The following is a 23,799-nucleotide window of genomic DNA, read 5'->3' as shown; positions in this document are numbered from 1 at the left end:
TGTTCTGAGGACAAAAGTGGTGGTTGCAACTCAATATTAGGAAGGTGTTCTTAATGTTTGGTATAGTCAGTGTGTAGGGAATAGGGAGCCATTTGGGACGCACACAAAGTCAAATGAGCACACTTTCCACGGCAGTCTTGGAGCATTCATTTATCTTTATGCAGATGTCAGGGAGGACCAGTGACCACACTGCCCATAATGAGGACACAACCAACGCCACAGCCTTCTGTAGAGACTTCCCAGAAGACACCATAGCAAAGGAGACCACTTTCTGCTGCATACAGCTCTGAGAAAACACGCTCTCTGATGCCTTCTACACTTAGGACATGACACGCTATCAAAGAGTAAGAGARAAAGAGAAAGTGTGAGAGGGTGTGAGAGAGCAAGGGAGAGAGAGAGAGAATAGAGTGAGAGGAGAGAGTGAGAGGAGAAAGTGAGAGGAATGGACTGGGCGAAAGTCAAATGAGGTCTCTGCATCCTCGTGCTGTTTCAAACTCTGACAGCTGAAGCCCCTTGGACCAATGGCATCTCTCCTCTCCCCGTTCTCCCCCCTCCCTCCATCATACATCCCATCACTTTGTCCACAGGATTAAAACAAAGCCTCTCAGCTTCTGATCAGCCACTTTGGACAGGAAGCCACAGACTCAATCAGACCATATTTGCAACACATAGAGATGACACACAGAGGGGAAGGTTCATTGAGAGCCTCAAACTGACCATGCAGAAGAGAATATCCTTGCAATAAGCCCCCTATTCAATACCGAGCCTACAGTATATTCTAATCATCCCCATCAAAAGCGATGGAGGATAGATAGAGTGCCCTTTGCAGCCAACACCAGAGACATTTATTAACAATCTGCCCTTTTAAAATGGTAATCTCCTTATTTTATTTTAGTATAATTTTAATGTTATGGCCATTGTGTTTGCGATTGAGCCTTCGGAATGGAATCCAAAGACAAAGTGAATGTGACATTAAAGCTTTTGAATGTAATGTAATTTAACCTCTAGATCAGGTCAATTCAAATCTGGACTTTGAAGCCAGTTCCACTACTGATTTTCAATATTTCCCTCTAACCAGGGACTGATAATGAGCTGGGACACCAGGGTGCAATTCATTATCAGGTAGAACACAACCGGCAGTACTCTGGACCTGCAGGCTCAGATTTGAATACCCCTGCTCTAGATATCAGTATGCTGCTTACCTTCCGATCATGGTGGAATGCTGCTGGACGGCAGCCTCCAGGAGGCGCTCCAGGATGGTCCACTCCCCCATGATGGCCGTGGTTACTCCTCTGGGTACAGGAACCCCGCTGTTGGCCCTCACTCTGGGCTTTGAGGTGCCCTAGTCCCACGTGTGTCTACCCACCGGAGGGGAAGAGAGAGCGCTGCTGCTGGGTGGGACTGGGGGCCGAGGGTGTCCTCTACTACAGCTCACTGGGCCCCCATAGCTGCCTGATGGATATCCCTGGACCCCCGCTGCGCTGACCTGAGATGACTGGACCTGTGCTTCTCTGTATGCCGCTGTGCAGACGCACACATACAAGCTCTGTATCCGGTGGCAGAGTTGGTATCCCTGTTTTCACTTGTTCTGTCCTCACGTGGGTTCTCTCTCTCTGTGAACCTGCCCTCTAGGTGTACCTGGCCTCTCTACCAATCTCTGTCTCCAGCTGCCCTGCTTCTTTCACACAAACACACATACAGCTGCCCCTGCTCGCTACCACAACACACATAGATGGGTCTCACGCTCTCTCCCCAGCTGTCGTAATCCCACAGCCACTGTGCTATGTCTGATAAAACACCACCCAACACAATGAAACCAAACTCACACACTCTAAATGCCCTGCCATGCACTGAGACTTACAGTGTTCAGGAACAGTGATCCATCGCACCCAGTCTCACAAGCACACTCCTTCACGCTCACACGGTCCTCAACAGTCAAAGATCAGCGTCTGTCTTCTCTCTCCACTCCTCCCTCATCCTCCTCTTCCCTCCCTCCACTCTGTCTCTCCTCCGTCCTGTCTCTCTCCTTCCCTATGGCTAGTCTTGTGCTTCTCTGCCTCTCTCTCCCTCTCTCCTCGTTGTGTTCACACCGTCAGCGGTGGAGTAGTGTCCCTCTCTCTCTCTCGTTTACTCTCTCGCTCTCCCCCTCTCACTCTGGCAGAGAGCAAGAGTGAATTTCTGCTTCGCTGGTGCTCATAAGGAAAGCTCCTCACTGGTTTCTCTCAGCGTGCTAGAGGAATGATAGCTCTTCTTCTTCTCCCTCCCTCTGCTGCTTCTCTGCCTTCATCTAGTTTCCCCTCACAGTTTGACACTCTCTGTCTCCACCTTCTCCACCTGCCCACTCCCCCTCTCTCACTCTCTCTCTCTTACTCTCTCTCACTCCCTCTCTCCCTCTCTCTTTCTCTCTCTTTCTCTCTCTTTCTCTTACTCTCTCGCTCTTTGCCTGCAGGCACTCGGCTCGTGCGTGTGTCCAGAAGATTAGAGAGAGGAATCATCGCTCTGCTCATCCCTCCATCCTTTGCTCTGTTTATCCCCTTCTCTCTCATCTCTCACTGTTCCACTCCAATTACAACACAACCGACACACAAACCATTTTCCTTTATCACTCTCATCCTGCCTTGCTTTTCCTCCATTCCTCCATTTTCCGCACCTACTGGCGTGACTGGTCTACCTCTTTTCCCCTTTTCTACCTCTCCTCACCTTTTGTGTGTACACAGAGCGTTCACATTGACAACTGTGTTTATTGGCACTGGCATGGTGTTGGGGGATGTTGAAGACTGTTATGGTCACCCTCAAATGCACAAACACTTGCTAAGTCTCTGGTGGAAATGCAAACATACAGATGACCCCCCCTCTCTCTTTCTACCCACAGCCAAGGGAAGGAGAGAGCAGAGCAAGACTGAAGGTGTATGTGTGTGTGTGTGTGTGCATGCGTGCGTGCGCATGTGTTGGAATTAAAGAGAGACAAGTTTTAACAAAGAGATTTGACGTTTGAAGCAGCTTGCAATTTCTATATTTGAAATTGGAGAAACGTGGAAAAAGTCTAATTCTGCAGTGACTTTGGACCTAGACCAGATGATGCTCTCTCTCTCTTCATGCAAAACCCTTTCTAAGCAGGAAATTACATCACACAGCCACGGCGTCAATGGGAGTGGAATGTGGAGGCCTTTACAAGGTGTATATACTAGTGTGTCTGTGTATCATCAGCTGGACACCAGCACAGACGCCAGACTGGGAGGACTCATGGAGAGCAGTCACAAGGATCCAGACCCTTATCCTCCCTGGTGAATACAGACGTGGGATCTGACTTGTAAGCTACTGTATGTAYACAGTTCATATCACTATGCTACCCATCGTCTCACATTCAAGGAAGCATCCACTGTGAGGTTCAGGTGAAGATTAGAAATACCTCCCAAGAGAGGGGTCTTTGACATAGTCATGTCCTGAGCAAGTGAGTTATGGTCAGTATCAGTGCAGTCGGTAGGGGAGGGGCTGAGGTATTCACCACTCACCTTCACTATTCATGTGTCTTTGAGATAGGAGAAAGGACAGCTTAAAGACCGGTATATAGGACTATAGGTGAGGAGACTGATGGTTGCTGGCTCAGCACACCGATGTGCTCGGGGAGCCGTGAGACACACTATAATGAAGTGATGCAGGTGAACAGTGAGAGCGTTCATAATGTGTACCGCACGACTCCACTCACGACGCACGATAGTCATCTACCTCATGCTAAGGCAATCTGGCTCCATCAAYGGCTCGCACGTGAGGTGAGGGAGAATAGGAGAAAAACATGAAAACCATCGCTCTCAAACATACCTAAATCTGAACACTCAAAATGACTGACGGTCATGGTGAACCAAATTGAACACCAAGATGGCTGGTAGCATTGACAGAATAGATTAAACGAGAACATTATTGTCCATTGCATTGTGAAATAGAAATGTGCCTTTTTAGTGCCATTGCTGTCAACGGCTATACCATAGGTAAGGTTTACTGTGGGCACAGTCTCAGAGCCATCCGTGTGTTGAGGGTAACTACACGGTGGGTAGGGGCAGGGTAATGTGGGCACTGGATGGTGCCTGGCTGGCAGGCCCGAGGATTTGCGGTGCGGGATCAGAGGCAGGCGGTGGGCCACTCTTTAGGTAAAAGATTACATTTGCACCCCGATTAAGGGATAAGCAGCTTTGTCCACGCTCCAGACACCCACAGGGCAGCGGGATAGATGTCCATACCGCCCGGCCAGGGGTAATTAAGGTTTACCCCCCTCACCCGTGTCCCCCTCAGCTCCCCAACCCCATATTAATGCCCATGATTTTAGAATGAGATGTTTGATGAGCAGGTGTCCACATACTTCTGGTCATGTAGTGTAAGTTAAATGGACTCGCTGTTTGAAATAATAAGGGTTCACATGATTTTTGAATGACTAACACTTTCCCCTGTTCCCCATACTTACATATGTAAGGTCCCTCAGTCAAGCACAGATTCAAGTACAGACCAGGGCGCTTTTTGGCAGCCTCATAAAGACTGATTGGTAGACGGGTAACAGTAACAAATAAGACATTGAATATCTCTTTAAGCATGGTCAAGTTAATAATTATGCTGTGGAGGATGGATTAAACCACCCAGACACATCAAAGATGCAGTCGTCCTTCTGAACTGAGCTTCAAGACAGGAAGGAAACTGCTTAAGGATGTCACCATGAGGCCATTGGTGATATTAAAAGAGCTACCAGAGTTCAATGGCTGTGATGGGAGAAAACTGAGGATGGATCAACATAGTAGTGACTCCACAATAATGACCTACATGACAGAGTGAAAAGAACACAAATATACCAAATATGCATATGTAGGCAACAAGGCACTAAAGTAATACTGCAACAAAAACAACTGAGCAAAGGAATACACTTTTTGGCCTAAATGCAAAGCCTCATGTTTGGGGCAAATCCACACAGAGTAACTGCCTCATTTTCAAACATGGTGGTGGCTGCATCATGGTATGGGTGTACATGACATTGCCAAAGACTGGGGAGTTTTTCAGGATGAAAAGAAACAGGATGTGGAGCTAAGCACAGGCAMAATCATAGAGGAAACTCTGCTTCACACGAGACACTGGGAGATTAATTCACCTTTCAGTACGTCAACCACCTACAACACAAATCTACACCTTAGTTGCTTACCAAGACTTGAACATTTGGATCTAGAATTTTGAAAATAGTGGTCAAATATTGCACAATACAGGTGTGGAAAGCTCTTAAGAGACTCACCCAAAAAGACTCTTTGCTGTAATCGCTGCCAAAGGTGTTTCCAACATGTATTGCCTGAAGGGGGCAAATACTTATCTAATCAAGGTAGTTTTATTTCATTCTTTTTTTGTGTGCATTTCATCCACTTTGACAGAATTGTGTGTTGACAAAAGTACAATAAAAACAATTAATCCCACTATGAAACACAATAAAATTTGGAAAAATATCCAAGGGCACTGTATAAATTTGAGCCACTATATTCCAGAGGTCAAAACTGACTAAGATTTTTTCCATATATCACGAGCATCATGGATACAATGTATGGAAAATTAAGACATGTAAACTAGACCCTTAAAAAAAAAAAAAAAAACACAATTTCAATGGATTGGTATTTTAAGTAGTGTAATACAGACTGGTGACAAATTCATCTGTAAAAGGAAACCTTGGAGATTTATGCTTGTGGTTTAGACCATTGAGAAATCATACTAGACACCTTAATAATGCATTACTTATTTATTGATTAATACAGCTAATGTCTCCAGAGCCTGTAAAGTACACATCCCTCTCCACACTATTGTGACCAATGGGATTAAATAGGCTTTCTTTTATTGTTACTACAAATGCAATGAGGCATTTAAATAAAAGTCAGTAAAAACAATGTCAATAATTAACTTGCTTTACTGAAATCAAGTCAGATTATGGCAAAAACAGGGATTTTGTACACAATAACAGATGTAAGTGACAGAACGCACACAAGTCCAACTCTTGACATGCGGTTTTAAACGTTAGTCTGTCATTAATTGCTTTGCGTATTCACTCAGGCATCCACCCCTTCTAACGAGGGCATTAATCTTGGTTTGACAAGAGCAAAAGAAAAGATTACCAACTGGGAGGGAGACGGGAGAGCACCCTTCTGAAGCCTTTAACGTTCCCAACTGATGTTGACAGACACAGAGGATTTAAATATCCTGCCAATGAACCCATTCGACCTCAAAATGCATTAGAACTGACTGAATCTGTATAGCACTACCTGGGTTGGGCTGGTTCGTGTTGTATATAGATGTGTGAAAATATCAAGGCACGGCAAATGTAACAAGATGTGGGGACTTCAATATTTTCCAACAGATTTAAAAAGGTGGCAAATCCATCAATGACAAAAAATGGGCTGAGTTGATTGATGACAATTGATGGGGTAAACAGTAGCTCTCTGGCTGGCTGTCACTCAATGGTGGGTGCCGCTGTGTTGTTAGTGACGTCACAGTCTTGAACAGTTCCATAGGTTGGCTTGGTCTCTAGGTGATCTCCTTGAAGGCCCTCTTCTCAACATACTTCACCTTGTGTCTCCTCTTGAACCTGTGGGAGGCGGAGCGCACAATCAAACACTGTCCATTCTAAAGCACGTCAACGGCTTCACATCAAAGACTATTCTCATGTACAAGAAAAACAAAAAGGTGATGTGGAGGGGAAGCAGCATGTTGCCCTCAGTTCCCAGGAGGCTGTTTACACAACAGCTCCCTGAGTTCCATGATTGTCTTCACATTTCCGAGGAAATACTGTGAGCGCAAGGATGGGATCATCACTGGACACAGTCATGCTCAAGCTGACTGAACCAACGGGGGGGGGGGGGGGGKGCACTAGTTACCCAGCTAACTTTGATAAACAAGCAAAAATAACTATTGATTTTCTGGTTCATTAAGAAAGTCAAAGATGGGTTTGAGTCAGACCATTCCCATTTCAAGCTCAGCTTTCTAAAAAAGGTATTTCACAATATTTAGGCAAGTTAACTGGCTAACGCATTGATCCTGCTTTGTAGTATAACTCCCTGGAAATAAACAATAAACACAAATCTAGAAAGTTCTACTATGAAAGTTAGACATACAGACCACTATGTATATGACATCACTGTTCAATATCCATTATAGGCAAATACTTTTCTGACATGAGATGCTGTTTGTTTTTAAAGGGAGAATAACTTACTTGGCTCGTTCTCTGGGCTCAATCATGTTCCTCTTCTGCATACTCTTGAAGCGGTCCTTGAGGACACTGCCCTCTGGCTGCAGGACACATAATTACATGTGAAGGGAAACATGTTAGTACATGTCAGTAAACCCAAATAAATAATGAGTGCTCTGATGAAGGACCGTGCGCCAAAACAGGGGTCAACGTGAGACATTATTGAAGGGAATTACATTGCTATCCTGAAACTTTTCAGCATTTCAGTTCCACATACGCTATCGTTCAAAAGTTTGGGGTCACTTAGAAATGTCCTTGTTTTGGAAAAAAGCACATTTTTTGTCCATTAAAATAACATWAAATTGATCCGAAATACAGTGTAGACATTGTTAATGTTGTAAATGACTATTGTAGCTGGAAATGGCTGATTTTTTATGGAATATCTATATAGGCCCATTATCAACAACCATCACTCCTTTGTTCCAATGGCACGTTGTGTTAGCTTTTTAAAATGAGAAACTTGGATTAGCTAATTGTTTAGAAAACCCTTTTGCAATGACGTTAGCACAGCTGAAAACTGTTGAATACAGGCTCAAAGTGGCCAGAAACAAAGACCTTTCTTCGGAAACTCGTCAGTTTATTCTTGTTCTGAGAAATGAAGGCTATTCCATGCGAGAAATTGCCAAGAAGCGGAAGATCTCGTACACAAGAATAGACTGACGAGTTTCAAAAGGTCTTTGTTTCTGGCCATTTTGAGCCTGTATTCGAACCCACAAATGCTGATGCTCCAGATACTCAACTAATCTAAAGGCCAGTTTTATTGCTTCTTTAAAATCAGGTCAACCGATTTCAGCTGTGTTAACTTTTTAGGGATAGGGGGCAGCATTTTCACTTTGGATGAATAGCGGGCCCAGAGTGAACTGCCTCCTACTCTGTCCCAGATGCTAATATATGCATATTATTAATACTATTGGATAGAAAACACACTGACGTTTCTAAAACTGTTTGAATGATATTTGTGAGTATAACAGAACTCATATGGCAGGCAAAAACCTGAGAAAAAATCCAAACAGGAAGTGGGAATTCTGAGGCTGGTCGATTTTCAACCCATCGCCTATTGAAATCCCAGTGGGATATGGATCTGTATGCACTTCCTACGCCTTCCACTAGATGTCAACAGTCTGTAGAACGTTGAATGAAGCTTCTACTGTGATATTGAGCCGGATGGGAGCTGTTTGAGTCAGTGGTCTGGAAGAGTGCCAGGTCCTGGTCACACGCATTCCACATGATATCGACTTGCGTTCCATTACTTCTATAGACACAAAGGAATTCTCCGGTTGGAACGTTATTGAATATTTATGATAACATCCTAAAGATTGATTCTATACTTAGTTTGACAAGTTTATTTGACCTGTAATATAACTTTTTGAAGTTTTCGTCAGAAGTTCGCCTGGACCTGCGCGAGCGTTTGGATACGTGTACTAAACGTGCTAACAAAAGTAGCTACTTGGACATAAATAATGGACATTATCGAACAAAACAACAATTTATTGTGGAACTAGGATTCCTGGGAGTGCATTCTGATGAAGATCAAAGGTAAGGGAATATTTATGATGTAATTTCGTATTTCTGTTGACTCCAACATGGCGGAGAAATGTTGTTTCTATCGGAGCGCCGTCTCAGATTATTGCATGGTTTGCTTTTTCTGTAACGTTTTTTTTGAAGTGACACAGCGGTTGCATTAACAAGTGTATCTTTAATTCTATGTAAAACATGCATCTTTCATCAAAGTGTATTTGTTATTTGATGTGGCTCTCTGCAATTTCTCCAGATATTTTGGAGGCATTTCTGAACATGGCGCCAATGTAAATTGGATATAAATATGCACATTATCGAACAAAACATACATGTATTGTGTAACATGATRTCCTATGAGTGTCATCTGATGAAGATCATCAAAGGTTAGTGATTAATTTGATCTATATTTCTGCTTTTTGTGACTCCTATCTTTGCTGGGAAAATGGCTGTGTGTTTTTTGGACTTGGCGGTGATCTAACATAATCGTATGTTGTGTTTTCGCTGTAAAGCATTTTATTTATTTTTTTATATATTATTATTATTTAAAATCGGACATGATGGGTAGATTAACAAGATGTTTATCTTTCATTTGCTGTATTGGACTTGTTAATGTGTTAAAGTTACATATTTCAAAAAAATATTATTTTATTTCTCGCGCTGCCTTTTCAGCGGAATGTTGTCGAGGGGTTCTGCTAGCGGAACGTGTGTCCTAGAAAGGTTAACATAATTGCAAAAGGGTTCTCTAATGACCTATTAGCCTTTTAAAATGATAAACTTGGATTAGCTAACACAACGTGCCATAGGAACACAGGAGTGATGGTTGCTGATAATGGGCCTCTGTACGCCTATGTAGATATTCCACTTAAAAAATAAAAGCTGTTTCCAGCTACAATAGTAATTTACAACATTAACTTCTCTAGGGTAGGGGGCAGCATTTTCACATTTGGATGAAAAGCATACCCAAATTCAACTGCCAGTTACTCATCCCCAGGAGATAAGATATGCATATTATTAGTAGATATGGATAGAAAACACTCTGAAGTTTCTAAAACGGTTTGAATCATGTCTATGAGTATAACAGAACTTATTTAGCAGGCGAAACCCCGAGGACAAACCATTCAGATTTTTTTGTTTGTTGAGGTCGCACTTCTTTTCAATGAGTTTATTGGGAAACCAGATTTCTAAGCGAATTGCTTGCAGTTCCTATGGCAACCACTAGATGTCAACAGTCCTGAGAAATAGGTTGAGGTTATTCCTTTGTGTAATGAAGAAATACGGCCATCTTGAAGTCGAGGCACTCCAGGTGTCCTGGACATGCGCTTCAATCAAACAGAAGGCATGCAACATTTCGTTTTAATCCTGTATTGAACACATAGCATCCTGTCTTCAATTTTATCGATTATTAACGTTAAAAAATACCCAAAGTTGTATTACAAAAGCAGCTCGATTTTTTTTTGCAACGTTTACAGGTAACCTTGGAGATATTTTGCCGTCACGTTTGAGCAAGTTGGAACCGTTGTTTTTCTGGATCAAACGCGCCAAATAAATTGACATTTTGGATATATATATATATATAGACAGAATTAAATCGAACAAAAGGACCATGTGTGACGTTTATGGGACATATTGGAGTGCCAACAACAGAAGCTCGTCAAAGGTAAGGCATGAATTATATTTTTTATTTGTGCGTTTTGTGTCGTGCCTGCAGGGTTTAAATGTTTTCTCTCTTTTGTTTCAGATAATAGCATTGTATGCTTTCGCTGAAAAGCCTATTTGAATTCTGACATGTTGGCTGGATTCACAACCAGTGTAGCTTTAATTTGGTATATTTCATGTGTGATTTAATGAAAGTTTGATTTTATAGTAATTAATTTTAATTTGTCGCTCTGCATTTTCTCAGGCTTTTTGCCAAGTGATACAGTAGTGTCTTGCCTAAACTCCGATTTTTAGATATAAATATGAACTTTACCGAGAAAAAAAATACATGTATTGTGTAACATGAAGTCCTATGAGTGTCATCTGATGAAGATTATCAAAGGTTAGCGATTAATTTTATCTCTATTTCTGCTTTTTGTTACTGCTCTCTTTAGCTGGAAAAAATGTCTGTCTTTTTCTGTGACTTGGCTCATACCTAACATAATCGTTTGGTGTGCTTTCGCCGTAAAACCTTTTTGAAATCGAACACTTTGGCTGGATTTACAACAAGTGTAGCTTTAAAATGGTGTAAAATACTTATATGTTTGAGGAATTTAAATTATGGGATTTCTGTTGTTTTGAATTTGGCGCCCTGCAGTTTCACTGGCTGTTGACGAGGTGGGACGCTACCGTCCCACATACCCTAGAGAGGTTAACAATGTCTACACTGTATTTCTGATCAATTTGATGTTATTTTAATGGACAAAAAAAAAGAAAAGGGCTTTTGTTTAAAAAACAAGGACATTTCTAAGTGACTCCAAACTTTTGAACTGTAGTGTATATGTACATGGGTTCAAAGGTCAGCCGAGTATGATTGTATTGTAGAATGTGATAGGGATACAGTCTGTCAAACCTTGAGTGTCCGCAGGGATCCAGGAATCTCATCACTTAGCTGGACCTCTAGATCCTGAGCCTGGAACCTGGGGAGATATGTGGGGGACAAGTTCAGACAGAGTATGGAGACCATAGACAAAACAGCACAGACGCAACTCACACTTAGGGGAAAGCAGCACTATAGAAATAAGGCTAAATTATTTGGTTTGGAATGGGGTATAGGCTCTTCTGGAGCCCATTATTACAGAAATGTCTAGGGCTACTTACAGTTCATTCTATGATGCATTTTACTTGATCTGCTTTGCAAAATGGGGGAACTGTTGCATCTCGCTCTAGGTATAAAATTGTAATAAATAACCAAGATAGCAGATAACAGTGGCAGCCCTGTGGAGGTACTGACTTGAGTCTGCCGAGACGTCGAGGCATGGACTTCTCTGCCTCTTGGTTGGCCTTGCGCTGGGCCACCCTCTCTCTAGTCTGCTGCTCCCGCCTCTTCAGGGTCGCCTGGATGGAGCGCAGCTGGAAGAGCTGCTGCTTCTTGTCAGTGAACGCCCTTGCTGCCTGCTTCTGTTGCGACTGCACAGCGAGAGAGACACTGTTGGTCAGATGCTAAGCTAGCACATGGAGGGGAAAGACTAGGGCACATTAGGGGAAAAAGGCTTTGTAGTCTCGCGTACCTTTATCTTGTTGGCTCTCTCTCGCCTCCTTTCTTTCTCTGTCTTTTTCTCCTGCTGCAAGCCGCCACGAATAGAAACATCCTCTTCCTCCTCATCTTCATCTTCCTCCTCTTCCACTAGCCCTTCCACTTGTTCCTGGAAGACTGTCTCCTGCAGAGAAACAGCGAGGAAGGTCAGGCAAAATTGAGCTGGACAGACCACATACAGGTCTGAATTGTGAAACGATGAACAGTTGAGAGGCAGGGGGAGGGGTGTACTGTTGTTGTACCTCAGTGGCGGTATCCTCTTGGTTGACAGCCAGCTGTCTCTCTATTCTCAGCTCCGCTTTCTCCCTCTTCACCTCCACCTCATGGGCCTCTAGTAACAAGGCCTGGGAGAAAGGTCAGCACTTCAATACATCAACCACAGCATTACTCAACATGAAGACAGAACACCACACACACACACCAAGGGAGCAGAAACATTGATGAACGAACTAGAGGTCGACCAATTAATCGGAATGGCCGATTAATTAGGGCAAACTTCAAGGTTTCATAACAATCAGTAATCGGTATTTTTGGACACCAATTGTGGCCGTTTTTTTTACACCTTTATTTACCTAGGCAAGTCAGATACGAACACATTCTTATTTTCAATGACGGCCTAGGAACGGTGGGTTAACTGCGTTGTTCAGGGGCAGAACGACAGATTTTTACCTTGTCAGCTCGGGGATTCGTTTCTGCAACCTTCCGGTTACTAGTCCAACGCTCTAACCACCTGCCTTACATTGCACTGTTACGCGAGGGCAGCAAGAAGCCAAGGTAAGTTGCTAGCTAGCATTAAACTTATCTTATAAAAAATAAGCAATCTTAACAATCACTAGTTAACTACACATGGTTGATGATATTACTAGTTTATCTAGCGTGTCCTGCATTGCATATAATCGATGCGGTGCCTGTTAATTTCTCATCGAATCACAGCCTACTTCGCCAAACGGGTGATGATTTAACAAGTGCATTCGCGAAAAAAGCACTGTCGTTGCACCAATGTGTACCGAACCATAAACAAGAAATGCCTTTCTTTAAAATCAATACACAAGTATATATTTTTAAACCTGCATATTTAGTTAATATTGCCTGCTAACATGAATTTCTTATAACTAGGGAAATTGTGTCACTTCTCTTGTTTTCCGTGCAAGCAGTCAGGGTATATGCAGCAGTTTGGGCCGCCTGGCTCGTTGCGAACTGTGTGAAGTCCATTTATTCCTAACAAAGACCGTCATTAAATTTGCCAGAATTGTACATAATTATGACAAATTTTTTGGGTTGTACAATGTAACAGCAATATTTAGACTTAGGGATGCCATCCGTTAGATAAAATATGGAACGGTTCCGTATTTCACTGAAAGAATAAACGTTTTGTTTTCAAAATTATAGTTCCCGGATTCTACCATATTAATGACCAACGGCTCATATTTCTGTGTGTTATGTTATAATTAAGTCTATGATTTGATAGAGCAGTCTGACTGAGCGATGGTAGGCAGCAGCAGGCTCGTAAGCATTCATTCAAACAGCACTTTTGTGCATTTGCCAGCAGCTCTTCGCTGTGCTTCAAGCATTGAGCTGTTTATGACTTCAAGCCTATCAACTCCCGAGATTAGGCTGGAGTAACTGATGTGAAATGGCTAGCTAGTTAGCGGGGTGCGCACCAATAGCGTTTCAAACGTCACTCGCTCTGAGACTTGGAGTAGTTGTTCTACTTGCTCTGCAAGGGCCGCGCCTTTTGTGGAGCGATAGGTAACGATGCTTCGAGGGTGGCTGTTATCGATGTGTTCCTGGTTTGAGCCCAGGTAGGGGCGAGGAGAGGGACGGAAGCTATACTGTTACACTGGCAATACTAAAGTGCCTATAAGAACATCCAATAGTCAAAGGTATATGAAATACAAGTGGTATAGAGAGAAATAGTCCTATAATTACTACAACCTAAAACGTCTTACCTGGGAATATTGAAGACTCATGTTAAAAGGAACCACCAGCTTTCATATGTTCTCATGTTCTGAGCAAGGAACTTAAATGTTAGCTTTTTTACATGGCACATATTGCACTTTTTTCYCCAACACTTTGTTTTTGCATTATTTAAACCAAATTGAACATGTTTCATTATTTATTTGAGGCTAAATTGATTTTATTGATGTATTAATATTAAGTTAAAATAAGTGTTCATTCAGTATTGTTGTAATTGTCATTATTACGAATAAATAAAAATCGTCCGATTAATCGGTATCGGCTTTTTTTGGTCCTCCAATAATCGGTATCGGTATTGAAAAATAATATTCGGTCGAACTCTAGAAAGAAACAGGATGGAAGGTTTGGGTTTTAATCACTGTTAAGTGTAGTAAGTTACCTGATGGGAGAAGAAGTCTGGATTGTAGGAGCCTCCGGGGGCTATGACCTCCACTGCCGGGAGAACAGAGGGCTTCGAGTTGAGCTTCTCTGGTCGCTAAGAGTGAACAAAACAGTGTTAAACACCTCATGGTCAGACACTAAATATACAAACGCTCCCATTTGCCTAAGTATCCCTCTTCACTATACAGCACATACAATACTGAGAAACTATAAACTTTCAGGCAGTGACAATGCAGTATTCTTCTCACCTTCACACGCTTCTTCCCTGTCTGCTCAAGGTAGTAAGGATCAGCTGTCTCTTTGGCTGCAATATGTAGAAAAGATGGTCACAAACACTGACAAAAGCACTCCAGGATTTATTTGAAATAATTTAGCATTTTGAATAGTCAAACTTACCATCACCTCCCCACAGATCATAATAGGGTCTGTCTGGGAAGTTGTTGGCCGCCGTTTTTGATTTTGACGTTGTAATTGCCGGTCTGCGGTTCAAGAGCCGTTTCTGTCTYCGTGGTAACACACCCATGGCCGCCAATTTCTCTGCATTCTCTGCAATGCGGCGGAGTTTCTTTGCATTCGGTTGCTGGTGTGCCAAAACACTGGGGGAGAGGGGGAACTGAATTTTAAGTAGTGTCCTCAAGAAAAGGAAGACTTCAGTGCACAATCACAGTTTATTACGAGAATGAGGAATAAGCTAACCTAAGTACACTTGTGTACTTTTCAAAATATAGCCTTGCTGCATGGCTTCAGTTTACAAAGTGGAGGCAAATCTGGGTTGTATTAGTTAGTGCAAACAGTAGGAACACCTTTCGCAACAGAGAACAAAAGTAAGTTCAGGTAGTCCCTCTGTGAGTTTCTGTTTCATTTCTAGTACATACGACCCCGGAGAAGGTAAGCAGCACAGCATGTTGCCCTCAGTTGCCAGAAGACTGTTCACACAACAGCTCCCTAAGTTCCATGATTGTCTTCACATTCCAGAGGAAATACTGTGAGCACAAGGATGGGTTCACCGAGGGACATTGTGCCTTGCACAACTTGACTGGCCCATCTCCGGGTAAGGGGGAGGATAACGGGGGTGAGCGGGCCATGGTCAGAAACTCACTCTTTAGGTGGATGGACGAGAGAGTCATGCTGCAGGATTAGGTCTATCCTYAAGGGCCGCAACTTTGACTTCTTCCCCTTCTTTCCCTCTTGGACTTCTGGCATCAGACACAGAAAACATCAGTGATTTGACACTAAACATTTACAAAACTGAAGCAGAAAATGTATTTATTGTAAACAGTGGTATTACTTACCTGGCTGGACATATTTTCTCTGCTCTCCGATGTCCACAAAGAAGAGACTAGCATCTGGCTTCTCAGATATCAGTCCTCTGTTAAAAAAAAGAAAGAAGGTTTAGACAAGTAAATTAATAACTTCATATTTTTGAAACAAATAAAATKTGGGTATACAGCATGTGTTAAACTGTAAATATGAGCATTAATGTTAGCTAGCTAAGTACATAAAAGCAGCCTAATCATAAATGAGTAAACCGGTCAAGAAACAATTCAGTTTAGGTGTATTGCTCAAGTCTGGGTGATTATAGCCCGTGGTGTACACTACTTAAGTAAAAATACTTTAAAGTACTTAAGTAGTTTTTCAGGGTATCTGTACTTTACTATTTATATATTTATGCCAACTTTTACTTTACTACATTCCTTAAGAAAATAATGTACTTTTTAGTCCATACATTTTTCCCTGAAACCCAAAAGTACTCATTACATTTTGACAGGAAACTTGTCCAATTCACACACTTACCAAGAGAACATCCCTGGTCATCTCTACTGCATCTGATCTGGCAGACTCACTAAACAGAGAACATCCCTGGTCATCTCTACTGCATCTGATCTGGCAGACTCACTAAACAGAGAACATCCCTGGTCATCCCTACTGCATCTGATCTGGCAGACTCACTAAACACAAATGCTTCGTTTGTAAATTGTGTCAATTTTTTTATGCCGTCTGGTTTGCTTAATATAAGGAATTTGAAATGATTTATACTTCTACTTTTGATACTTAAGTACATTATAACAATTTAATTTACTTTTGATACTTAACGTTAAGTATATTTAAAACCAAATTCTTTTGGACTTTTACCCAAGTGGTATTTTACTGGGTGACTTTTTCCACCACTGATTATAGATAGGAATGTAGGAAGGAAATGGTAAAAAAAAGAAAATAAAGCATAGCTAGCTAGAATAAACAACCCAACGTGTATATTAGCATTGCTAGTGGTGTTTCCATTTTTTCCAAGTGGACTTGGATTGATATGCAAAACTAGTTAGCGTAATCACACAGTGGTTTGATAATGTCGCAATACCTGCTAAATAATCGCTTATGGGTACAGCAAGTAATACACCTAGCTAGATAGCCACTGTAGCTAGCTATAATGCAAGCAGGTATTGGCTAACACATGCTGCTCACCCTGTAGCTCTTTCCTGAAGTCTCACGTCATCCAAAAACTCTTCAACATCTTGAATATCACTGTGTTTGTTCCAATTCTTTTTCTTATTCTTATTCACACGCTTTCTCTGGCCACTGCCCAAGTCATCTGAACTGGCCGACGATTTAAAGGACATGAATCCTGGCTGCGCCGCTGCCACGCGTTTCAGTCTCTTGACCGCCGCCATGCTGGATCATCTGAAGACGATGCTGATGACGTATGTTCTTCCTCTGTTGAGGTTCAGCACGAGCTGATGGACCCCTATGGCCACCTTGAGGAGGACTTGCGTAAGAAAAAAATGAACACCCCTGGAAATAAGATATTTGTAGGCCCCAAATGTATACAAATGTATACATTGATAATACTTTTTTTTATTGATAGGTCATTTAATACTTTTGTGATTTAAAACGTGTATATAATACAATTTATACTAAAGCAATGTTTGTCACAATACACAAACCTTCCAAGAAGTGTAATCTAAATTGTTTGAATTCTTACATGAAGAACTACAGGTAACAGAAATCCTGTAATTGCTAATTTTGCAGTTATAGCCATTTTGTCTCGCGCACTCACGTGGAATCATCTGAGTCCCATAAAACAYTTTCAATAATTGTCATCAATTTGTAAATTTGTCAAATGACCAATATCTGCCAATGCAGTAAACAGACGTTTCACTAACATATCTCATTATGGAGTATATCACGCTTTTAAGATGATTGATAATTGATTGAATTTGTCAATTCATAATCGTGTAAAAAAGTTGGTCTCTTGTCACAGCAGATGCATTGTGGGTAACCTGCCATTTTAACCCAATATAGGACTCCATTCTGTTGTGTGAACAACGCAATAAATAAGGACACGAGACGAGTTTCATATTTTTAACATTGTCTGTTGTATCAAAGGTAAGTGTCGCGTTTGAAATATTTTTTTACAAATATTGTGTATTTGTAAATTTTAACTTTTTTGTTATTTAGACTATCTTTTTGCAAGTAAATCCGCAGTCATAGGGAAAACACAACCCAGACAACCGAAAAAGCAAGCTATTATCCGCTTGTAGGAACTACAGACCAAAGCACTCCTTTCGAATTTGACACGGTTATGCACGGGTTCTGAGTAATTTTCTGAGTACAGAAGTTTTTCAATAGATTCCTAAGGATGTCTAGAACAATCCTTCAATGTGTTTTAGTTTAAAGCGACAATGTCCTCGTTTTAAATGTCGTTTTAATTGTCACCTTCTTGTTAAACACATTCGAATTTTCCTTCACGTTAATACGTTCCTGTTACAGCAGCCATAGTCTTCAATGCGTAAGAGGCGGGGACCTACTTGGTGAAAGACGTTGCTCATTGGCGGAAAAGGAAGAAAATCCCACCCCTTATATCACTAAACAAATCCCTATTGGTAGTTGWATGAAACCTTTTACGCTGTAATTCGCTGAAGTTAATGTACATCTTTGCGGACTTGTGCCACAGACTTGGATACAATCACAGAGGGTTATATACAAATAACGATAAAAAAAAAAAAAGGATGTCATAGGTTACTTTCTAAATGTAATCCGTTAGTTTCTATTTACTTGTCTGACAACTTTCAGTTGTATTTTAATTAATTTGCCCTTAAGAGCCATTACAATACAACATGTCCATCAATGCATTTGKTGTGTAATTCTAGGGTTCTGACTTGCTTAGGTGGAACAAACTTAATCATTGAATAAAAGCAAGTTTAATTGAATGTCATTGACAACAAAGGTGTCTTAATGTATTTTTTGCAAACATTTTTTCTAAATTTAAAACAAGTAATGGTTTAGTTTTCCAAAGTATAATCTTATTACACTATTTTTGCTGGTAGTGTAATTGGTGGTGTTTAGTAGACTAACATGGGTTTTTCGCTGGATTTGATAGCTATTTTGTTACTTCCATTAACGTTCCTGTCTCAATTTCCCCTTTATTCAGGTGATTTGTAGGAGCCATGGCCCGTACCAAGCAGACAGCCCGTAAATCTACTGGAGGCAAAGCCCCACGTAAGCAGCTGGCCACCAAAGCTGCCCGCAAGAGCGCCCCTTCTACTGGTGGGGTCAAGAAGCCCCATCGCTACAGGTGACGGCGGGACAAAATGCAGTGCCTGAACATGCAGGCTTCGACCCACCTGGTGTCGTGCTCTCTCCTTTAATAATTTGATGCAAATAAAGTAAAGGACCACAGTGGTGTTACTTAATTACTGTTTCCCTCCAGGCCTGGTACGGTGGCCCTGCGTGAGATCCGTCGGTACCAGAAGTCCACTGAGCTGCTGATCCGCAAGCTGCCCTTCCAGCGCTTGGTAAGAGAAATCGCTCAGGACTTCAAGACTGACCTGCGTTTCCAGAGTGCAGCCATTGGAGCCCTGCAGGTCAGTGTGTTTATGATTTTTGTTCACCCATCAAATGACACTAAAGCCAGACCTATCAGATTTTGTACACTTTTTGGGATACTAAGGAATTTTGGCCATGAAGACCTTTCTACTTTCGCTGAGTCTAAAATGGATGCATGTTTATGTCTGTCCAGTATGAAGAAAGTTAGTTTGCATTGGCTCACCAACCTAACTAGCGAGCCCAATGACTCCAAGTCTATGGGTATCTTCTAGCATGCTCGAAGATGCCATAGAATTTGTCATTGTGCTAATGCTATTTAGCATTGGCATGCAAAACTACCTCTAACATCCTTCATACTGGAGACAGACAAAAAATATATCCACAAGTTCATCTGACTCTGGGGAAGTGGACAAAGGCCCTCATTACCAAAATATTGAAGTATCCCTTTAATGGTGGCCTACTGGCAGTACTCTCTCCAAATGTTTGAAGAAGGCATTGTCCCATACCAAGTTAACGCTTATGCATATCAACTGAATTGAACTTGTATTTTTTTTTGTCTGCAGGAGGCCAGCGAGGCTTACCTGGTTGGTCTGTTTGAGGACACCAACTTGTGTGCTATCCATGCCAAGCGTGTCACCATCATGCCCAAAGACATCCAACTGGCCCGTCGTATCCGTGGGGAGCGCGCTTAGATGCCTCCCTAATTTACGTGTCCTCAGGCTCTTTCCCTCCCTTCCCACTTTTCTTTTTAAGTAGCTTGGTTTGAGTAATGATGTGATAAAAGTAGTGTGCAGTCTTGTCCCCCTTAGTTCTCTTAGCAGAAGACTTTTAGGGTACTTTGTGTATCATGTATCTGTTTTGAAGCTGATCGGAGTCACACCTTTAATGTGTGTGCAAATCGGCACGGCAAAGGGTGCATGCATGAAGCATCTTGGGCAAGCATTTTCTCCTATTGACGATGCTATTACATTGTTATAACAGGCTTTTCTAATTGATAGACATGCATTGTTTTTTTACATGTACCCTTTCATCTGTTTTTTTACAACTAGTGTTTCTACTGTTTACAGGATGCATTTACAAATAGTTAATTCTGTTCTGAAATTGATAAGTGACATTGATTCAAAACATTGCGAAGGCCTATATGTAGCGTAATGTTTATGTATTTCTCCCATGTTTTATCCAGGTAATATTTTAGTTCCTTTCTCAGGTTGTGATACCCTTTTCTTACTGGTTTTGATTTTAATTTTCTGTTCATTTTTTTTTTAAGCAGACATTTGTAATATCCAGAATTCTCACAAAGGTGAAACTGATGTTCCACAACTGGTTGAGTAAAGTGATTGACCTACACAAAGTACTGAGTTGCATGCTGCTGGAAATTATATTTTACTCAATTTGTATTTTAGATGGTGAGTTTTTCATATTTGGTCATTTGAAGAACTGTCATATTCATTGGAAAAAGTACCCAGTTTTACTTGTAACGATGCATTTTAATAAAAAAATGACAGGTGAGTCACCAGTAAAATACTAGAGTAAAAGTATTTAGTTTTAAATATACATAAGTAGCAAGTGTACATTTTATATTCCTTAAGCAAACAGCACCCTTGTGTTAATTTTTATTTATGGGTAGCAATGGGCACACTTAAAACTCAGACATACTTTACAAACACAGCAGTGGTGTAAAAATACTTTAAAGCAGTTTGGGGGGGGGGGGTTATCTGTACTTTACGATGTTTGACTACATTCCTAAATTTACTTTATAATCACTTTTCCCTGACACCCAAAAGTACTCGTTACATTTCAAATGCTTAGCTAGACCGGGAAAATGGTCCAATTCACTTAACAAGAGAACATCCCTACTACCTCTTWAGTGAGTCTGCCCGATCAGAGGCAGCAGGAATGATCAGGGACGTTCTCTTGGTAAATGGGTGAATTGGACTATTTTCTTGTCATGCTTAACATTCCAAATGTAATGAGTACTTTTGGGTGTCAGGGAAAATGTATGGTGTGGAAAGTACATTTTTCTTTAGGAGTTGTCCAATATAAATGGTAAAGTACAGAAACTAAAGTAGTACTTCACACCACTGGTCGGAAACCATACCTTTTTGTGACGACATTTAAGGATAACATTTACGGCTGACATTTGCCTAAGACTTGTGAAGTTAAGGTTGTACACGGATATACAATTGCATAATTTTCTTGAGCATGGCAAATTGAAAAGCCAATACGTTTCCACAATATCTGGAGAAAAATATCGATATTACTACGATGTTCGCTTATGAAATTCTGAGACCGATAACATTAACATTCAGTAGAGTACAAAATAAATATCCAAAACATGTGGCCGAAGTGCTACAAAACAAGAAATGTGTGTACACTGTTGCATTATGGGAGAAATGATTGACATAGCAGCCATTTTCCCGCTGTACGTTTGTTCCCATTGTGGATACGAGGAAGAAAATACTGACACGGCCAGACAAGCTAAACATTTCTCACATCCTTTTTAACCACTTTTGGTGTAGGTAAGTCAGACACTCGACTGCTTTTAATTTACGTTAACTTCACATTTGAAAAGTTTCAAATTGCTTCAATTCTGGTGTTATTTTGTTGTAAATCCATTTCATTTTCGTCGTAGAGAAAAATAACAAACCCGACTGTCGAAACCGCACAGAATTGCAGCCTTTTCTACAGCTAGTGCAGCCGGAGAAATTGTTTCAAATTATGCGCGGGTTCGCTTCGGTTGTACGCAGGCATTGGCGGTCGAACTCCGTTTCTATGCCTACATACGAGTTCCCTGGGATGTCTTCTTTAATGTATATTAGTTGTTTAATGAGATTGTCAAACATCTGTTTCTTTAAATATCAAAGTTTTAGTGCTACTCCTTTGCTTTTATGCCTTGGGTCTTTATCCCGGTTGCGCATTAAGCAGCCGCCATCATCACAGCTGAGTGGGCGGGGCTACCAACGTCTGGGAGCTGTAGATCCCGCCTCTTCGTGACAGAACACACGCTGATTGGTCTTAGTCATATGTTTACACAATTAGATTGACTAACCAACCAATGCCGTCGTTTTCCCCGTTGATTGATTGATTGGCTCACTGTCGACTTTGATTGGGGAGATTCATGTATCTTGTCCGCACTTTTTGTTCTAAATGTGTTCAATGACAATGAGTTGAACACCCAATTACTGTATAAAAATACTCTTGTTTCACAGTGCTTTTCAATTTTGTTTAAGTTTTGAATCAGCCGAGAACGGATTAATACAAATGCAATGACTTGATTATCAGGTCTAATTGCAACAACTGAAAGTTAACATTTTTAACCTATGGTCATTCTTATATCTCACATCTATGTATGTGGTTCTMCCCTTCATGCAGGTGATTTGTAGGAGCCATGGCCCGTACCAAGCAGACAGCCCGTAAATCTACTGGAGGCAAAGCCCCACGTAAGCAGCTGGCCACCAAAGCTGCCCGCAAGAGCGCCCCTTCTACTGGTGGGGTCAAGAAGCCCCATCGCTACAGGTGAGAGAGAGTGACAGAGGCTGAAAGGTCTTACCAAAGCTGCCCTCTGTCCCTGAGTCACGCTACTGGCCCTTATTATGACTCCATCACCACCTGATACAAGATAGGATTTAGGCCTAAAGAGTTTGATTCTGGATTTTTGTAATGAATCCATACAGTGGTGTTAGTCATGGGATTCTTCTAACTGTGTTTCCCTCCAGGCCTGGTACGGTGGCCCTGCGTGAGATCCGTCGTTACCAGAAGTCCACTGAGCTGCTGATCCGCAAGCTGCCCTTCCAGCGCTTGGTGAGAGAAATCGCTCAGGACTTCAAGACTGACCTGCGTTTCCAGAGTGCAGCCATTGGAGCCCTGCAGGTCAGTGCTACACCATCACCGTTGGTTGCTGTCATAAACCACATAACTCAAGTTTGAGGCAGAAGGAAAATAATTGCATTATGTTGATTGTTTTATCACACACTGAAGAGAAATACTTGGATCATGTGCCTGAGTGTATCACAAAATAGCATTTTATAGGTTGCTATTGTCCACACATTTTTAAGTGTGTTGTTGTGAGCCATTTTTCCAACCTGTTCTTTGTTGTCTGCAGGAGGCCAGCGAGGCTTACCTGGTTGGTCTGTTTGAGGACACCAACCTGTGTGCTATCCATGCCAAGCGTGTCACCATCATGCCCAAAGACATCCAGCTGGCCCGTCGTATCCGTGGGGAGCGSGCTTAAATGCCTCTCTAATTTACCTCTCCTCCCCTCACCAGTCTATCTTCCCCCTCCCCTCCCTGCCCTCTCCTCTTATGTTGGTAGTGATTAGAGAAACAATGATTATGACAAGAATAACGTGTATAGTGGTGTTTTCTTAGTACTCTCGGCAGCAGACTATTATGGGTACTCTTTTGTGCATGTACCTGCTTGTTGCTGGTCAGATCTCCCACCACCACACCTTCAAATCAGATGTTCCATTGTCATGATGCCGTGTGGAGAGATCAGATAAAACAGAACGCAGGGAATCTGAGACGGGTGGTGGTCACAGGAGGATGGGGTTAGGTTTTTGTCTGCAGAGGGGAGTACCTCATTCTCTGCAGGGTGCTACAACAACTGCCCTAG

At 41.8% G+C, this 23,799-nt stretch overlaps 4 protein-coding genes across 5 annotated transcripts in view; 2 read left to right on the top strand and 2 right to left on the bottom strand.

Moving 5' to 3' along the window:
- Window positions 1-1,657, bottom strand: part of LOC111982602 (gap junction delta-2 protein-like) — a 40,829-nt gene extending 39,172 nt beyond the window's left edge. The window contains exon 1 of the mRNA XM_024014194.2: window positions 1,203-1,657. Within this exon, the coding sequence (XP_023869962.1) occupies window positions 1,203-1,273 (71 nt within the window). The 5' untranslated portion in view covers window positions 1,274-1,657. The remainder of the gene's footprint in view (window positions 1-1,202) is intronic.
- Window positions 1,658-5,905: 4,248 nt separating this feature from the next.
- LOC111982862 (ribosome biogenesis protein NOP53) lies at window positions 5,906-17,096 on the bottom strand. The gene is made up of 12 exons (XM_023966396.2): window positions 16,827-17,096; window positions 15,659-15,735; window positions 15,466-15,562; window positions 14,763-14,962; window positions 14,615-14,670; window positions 14,365-14,460; window positions 12,251-12,352; window positions 11,983-12,132; window positions 11,706-11,881; window positions 11,325-11,391; window positions 7,223-7,299; window positions 5,906-6,598 (listed from the first exon to the last, which is right to left on the bottom strand). The coding sequence occupies exons 1-12, from the start codon at window positions 17,030-17,032 to the stop codon at window positions 6,538-6,540; spliced, it is 1,365 nt and encodes a 454-aa protein (XP_023822164.1). The 5' UTR covers window positions 17,033-17,096; the 3' UTR covers window positions 5,906-6,537.
- A 518-nt stretch (window positions 17,097-17,614) lies between these two features.
- LOC111949327 (histone H3.3A) lies at window positions 17,615-20,541 on the top strand. The gene is made up of 4 exons (XM_023966397.2): window positions 17,615-17,747; window positions 18,793-18,936; window positions 19,072-19,225; window positions 19,751-20,541. The coding sequence occupies exons 2-4, from the start codon at window positions 18,809-18,811 to the stop codon at window positions 19,877-19,879; spliced, it is 411 nt and encodes a 136-aa protein (XP_023822165.1). The 5' UTR covers window positions 17,615-17,747; window positions 18,793-18,808; the 3' UTR covers window positions 19,880-20,541.
- Window positions 20,542-21,586: 1,045 nt separating this feature from the next.
- Window positions 21,587-23,585, top strand: LOC111949328 (histone H3.3A). Of its 2 annotated transcripts, none has more exons than XM_023966398.2 (4): window positions 21,587-21,706; window positions 22,560-22,703; window positions 22,904-23,057; window positions 23,290-23,585. In XM_023966398.2, exons 2-4 carry the CDS (start codon window positions 22,576-22,578, stop codon window positions 23,416-23,418), a joined length of 411 nt encoding a protein of 136 aa, XP_023822166.1. In that variant the 5' UTR covers window positions 21,587-21,706; window positions 22,560-22,575; the 3' UTR covers window positions 23,419-23,585. The 2 variants fall into 2 exon arrangements, with proteins under 2 accessions (XP_023822166.1, XP_023822167.1); XM_023966399.2 differs by having other exon boundaries at window positions 21,612-21,702.
- Window positions 23,586-23,799: the final 214 nt, after the last annotated feature.

The sequence above is a fragment of the Salvelinus sp. IW2-2015 genome, linkage group LG22, assembly GCF_002910315.2.
Source record: "Salvelinus sp. IW2-2015 linkage group LG22, ASM291031v2, whole genome shotgun sequence".
In the NCBI taxonomy this organism is placed as follows: Eukaryota; Metazoa; Chordata; class Actinopteri; order Salmoniformes; family Salmonidae; genus Salvelinus; species Salvelinus sp. IW2-2015.
Note: the sequence above shows the minus strand (reverse complement) of the source record. Positions and strands in the feature narration are given on the sequence as shown.

Bases quoted from the DNA above. Each gene is read 5' to 3' on its own strand.
- LOC111949327 (XM_023966397.2), top strand. From the start codon at position 18,809: ATGGCCCGTACCAAGCAGACAGCCCGTAAATCTACTGGAGGCAAAGCC. The intron at 18,937-19,071 runs GTGACGGCGGGA...GTTTCCCTCCAG, and splicing joins AAGAAGCCCCATCGCTACAG to GCCTGGTACGGTGGCCCTGC. The intron at 19,226-19,750 runs GTCAGTGTGTTT...TTTTGTCTGCAG, and splicing joins CAGCCATTGGAGCCCTGCAG to GAGGCCAGCGAGGCTTACCT.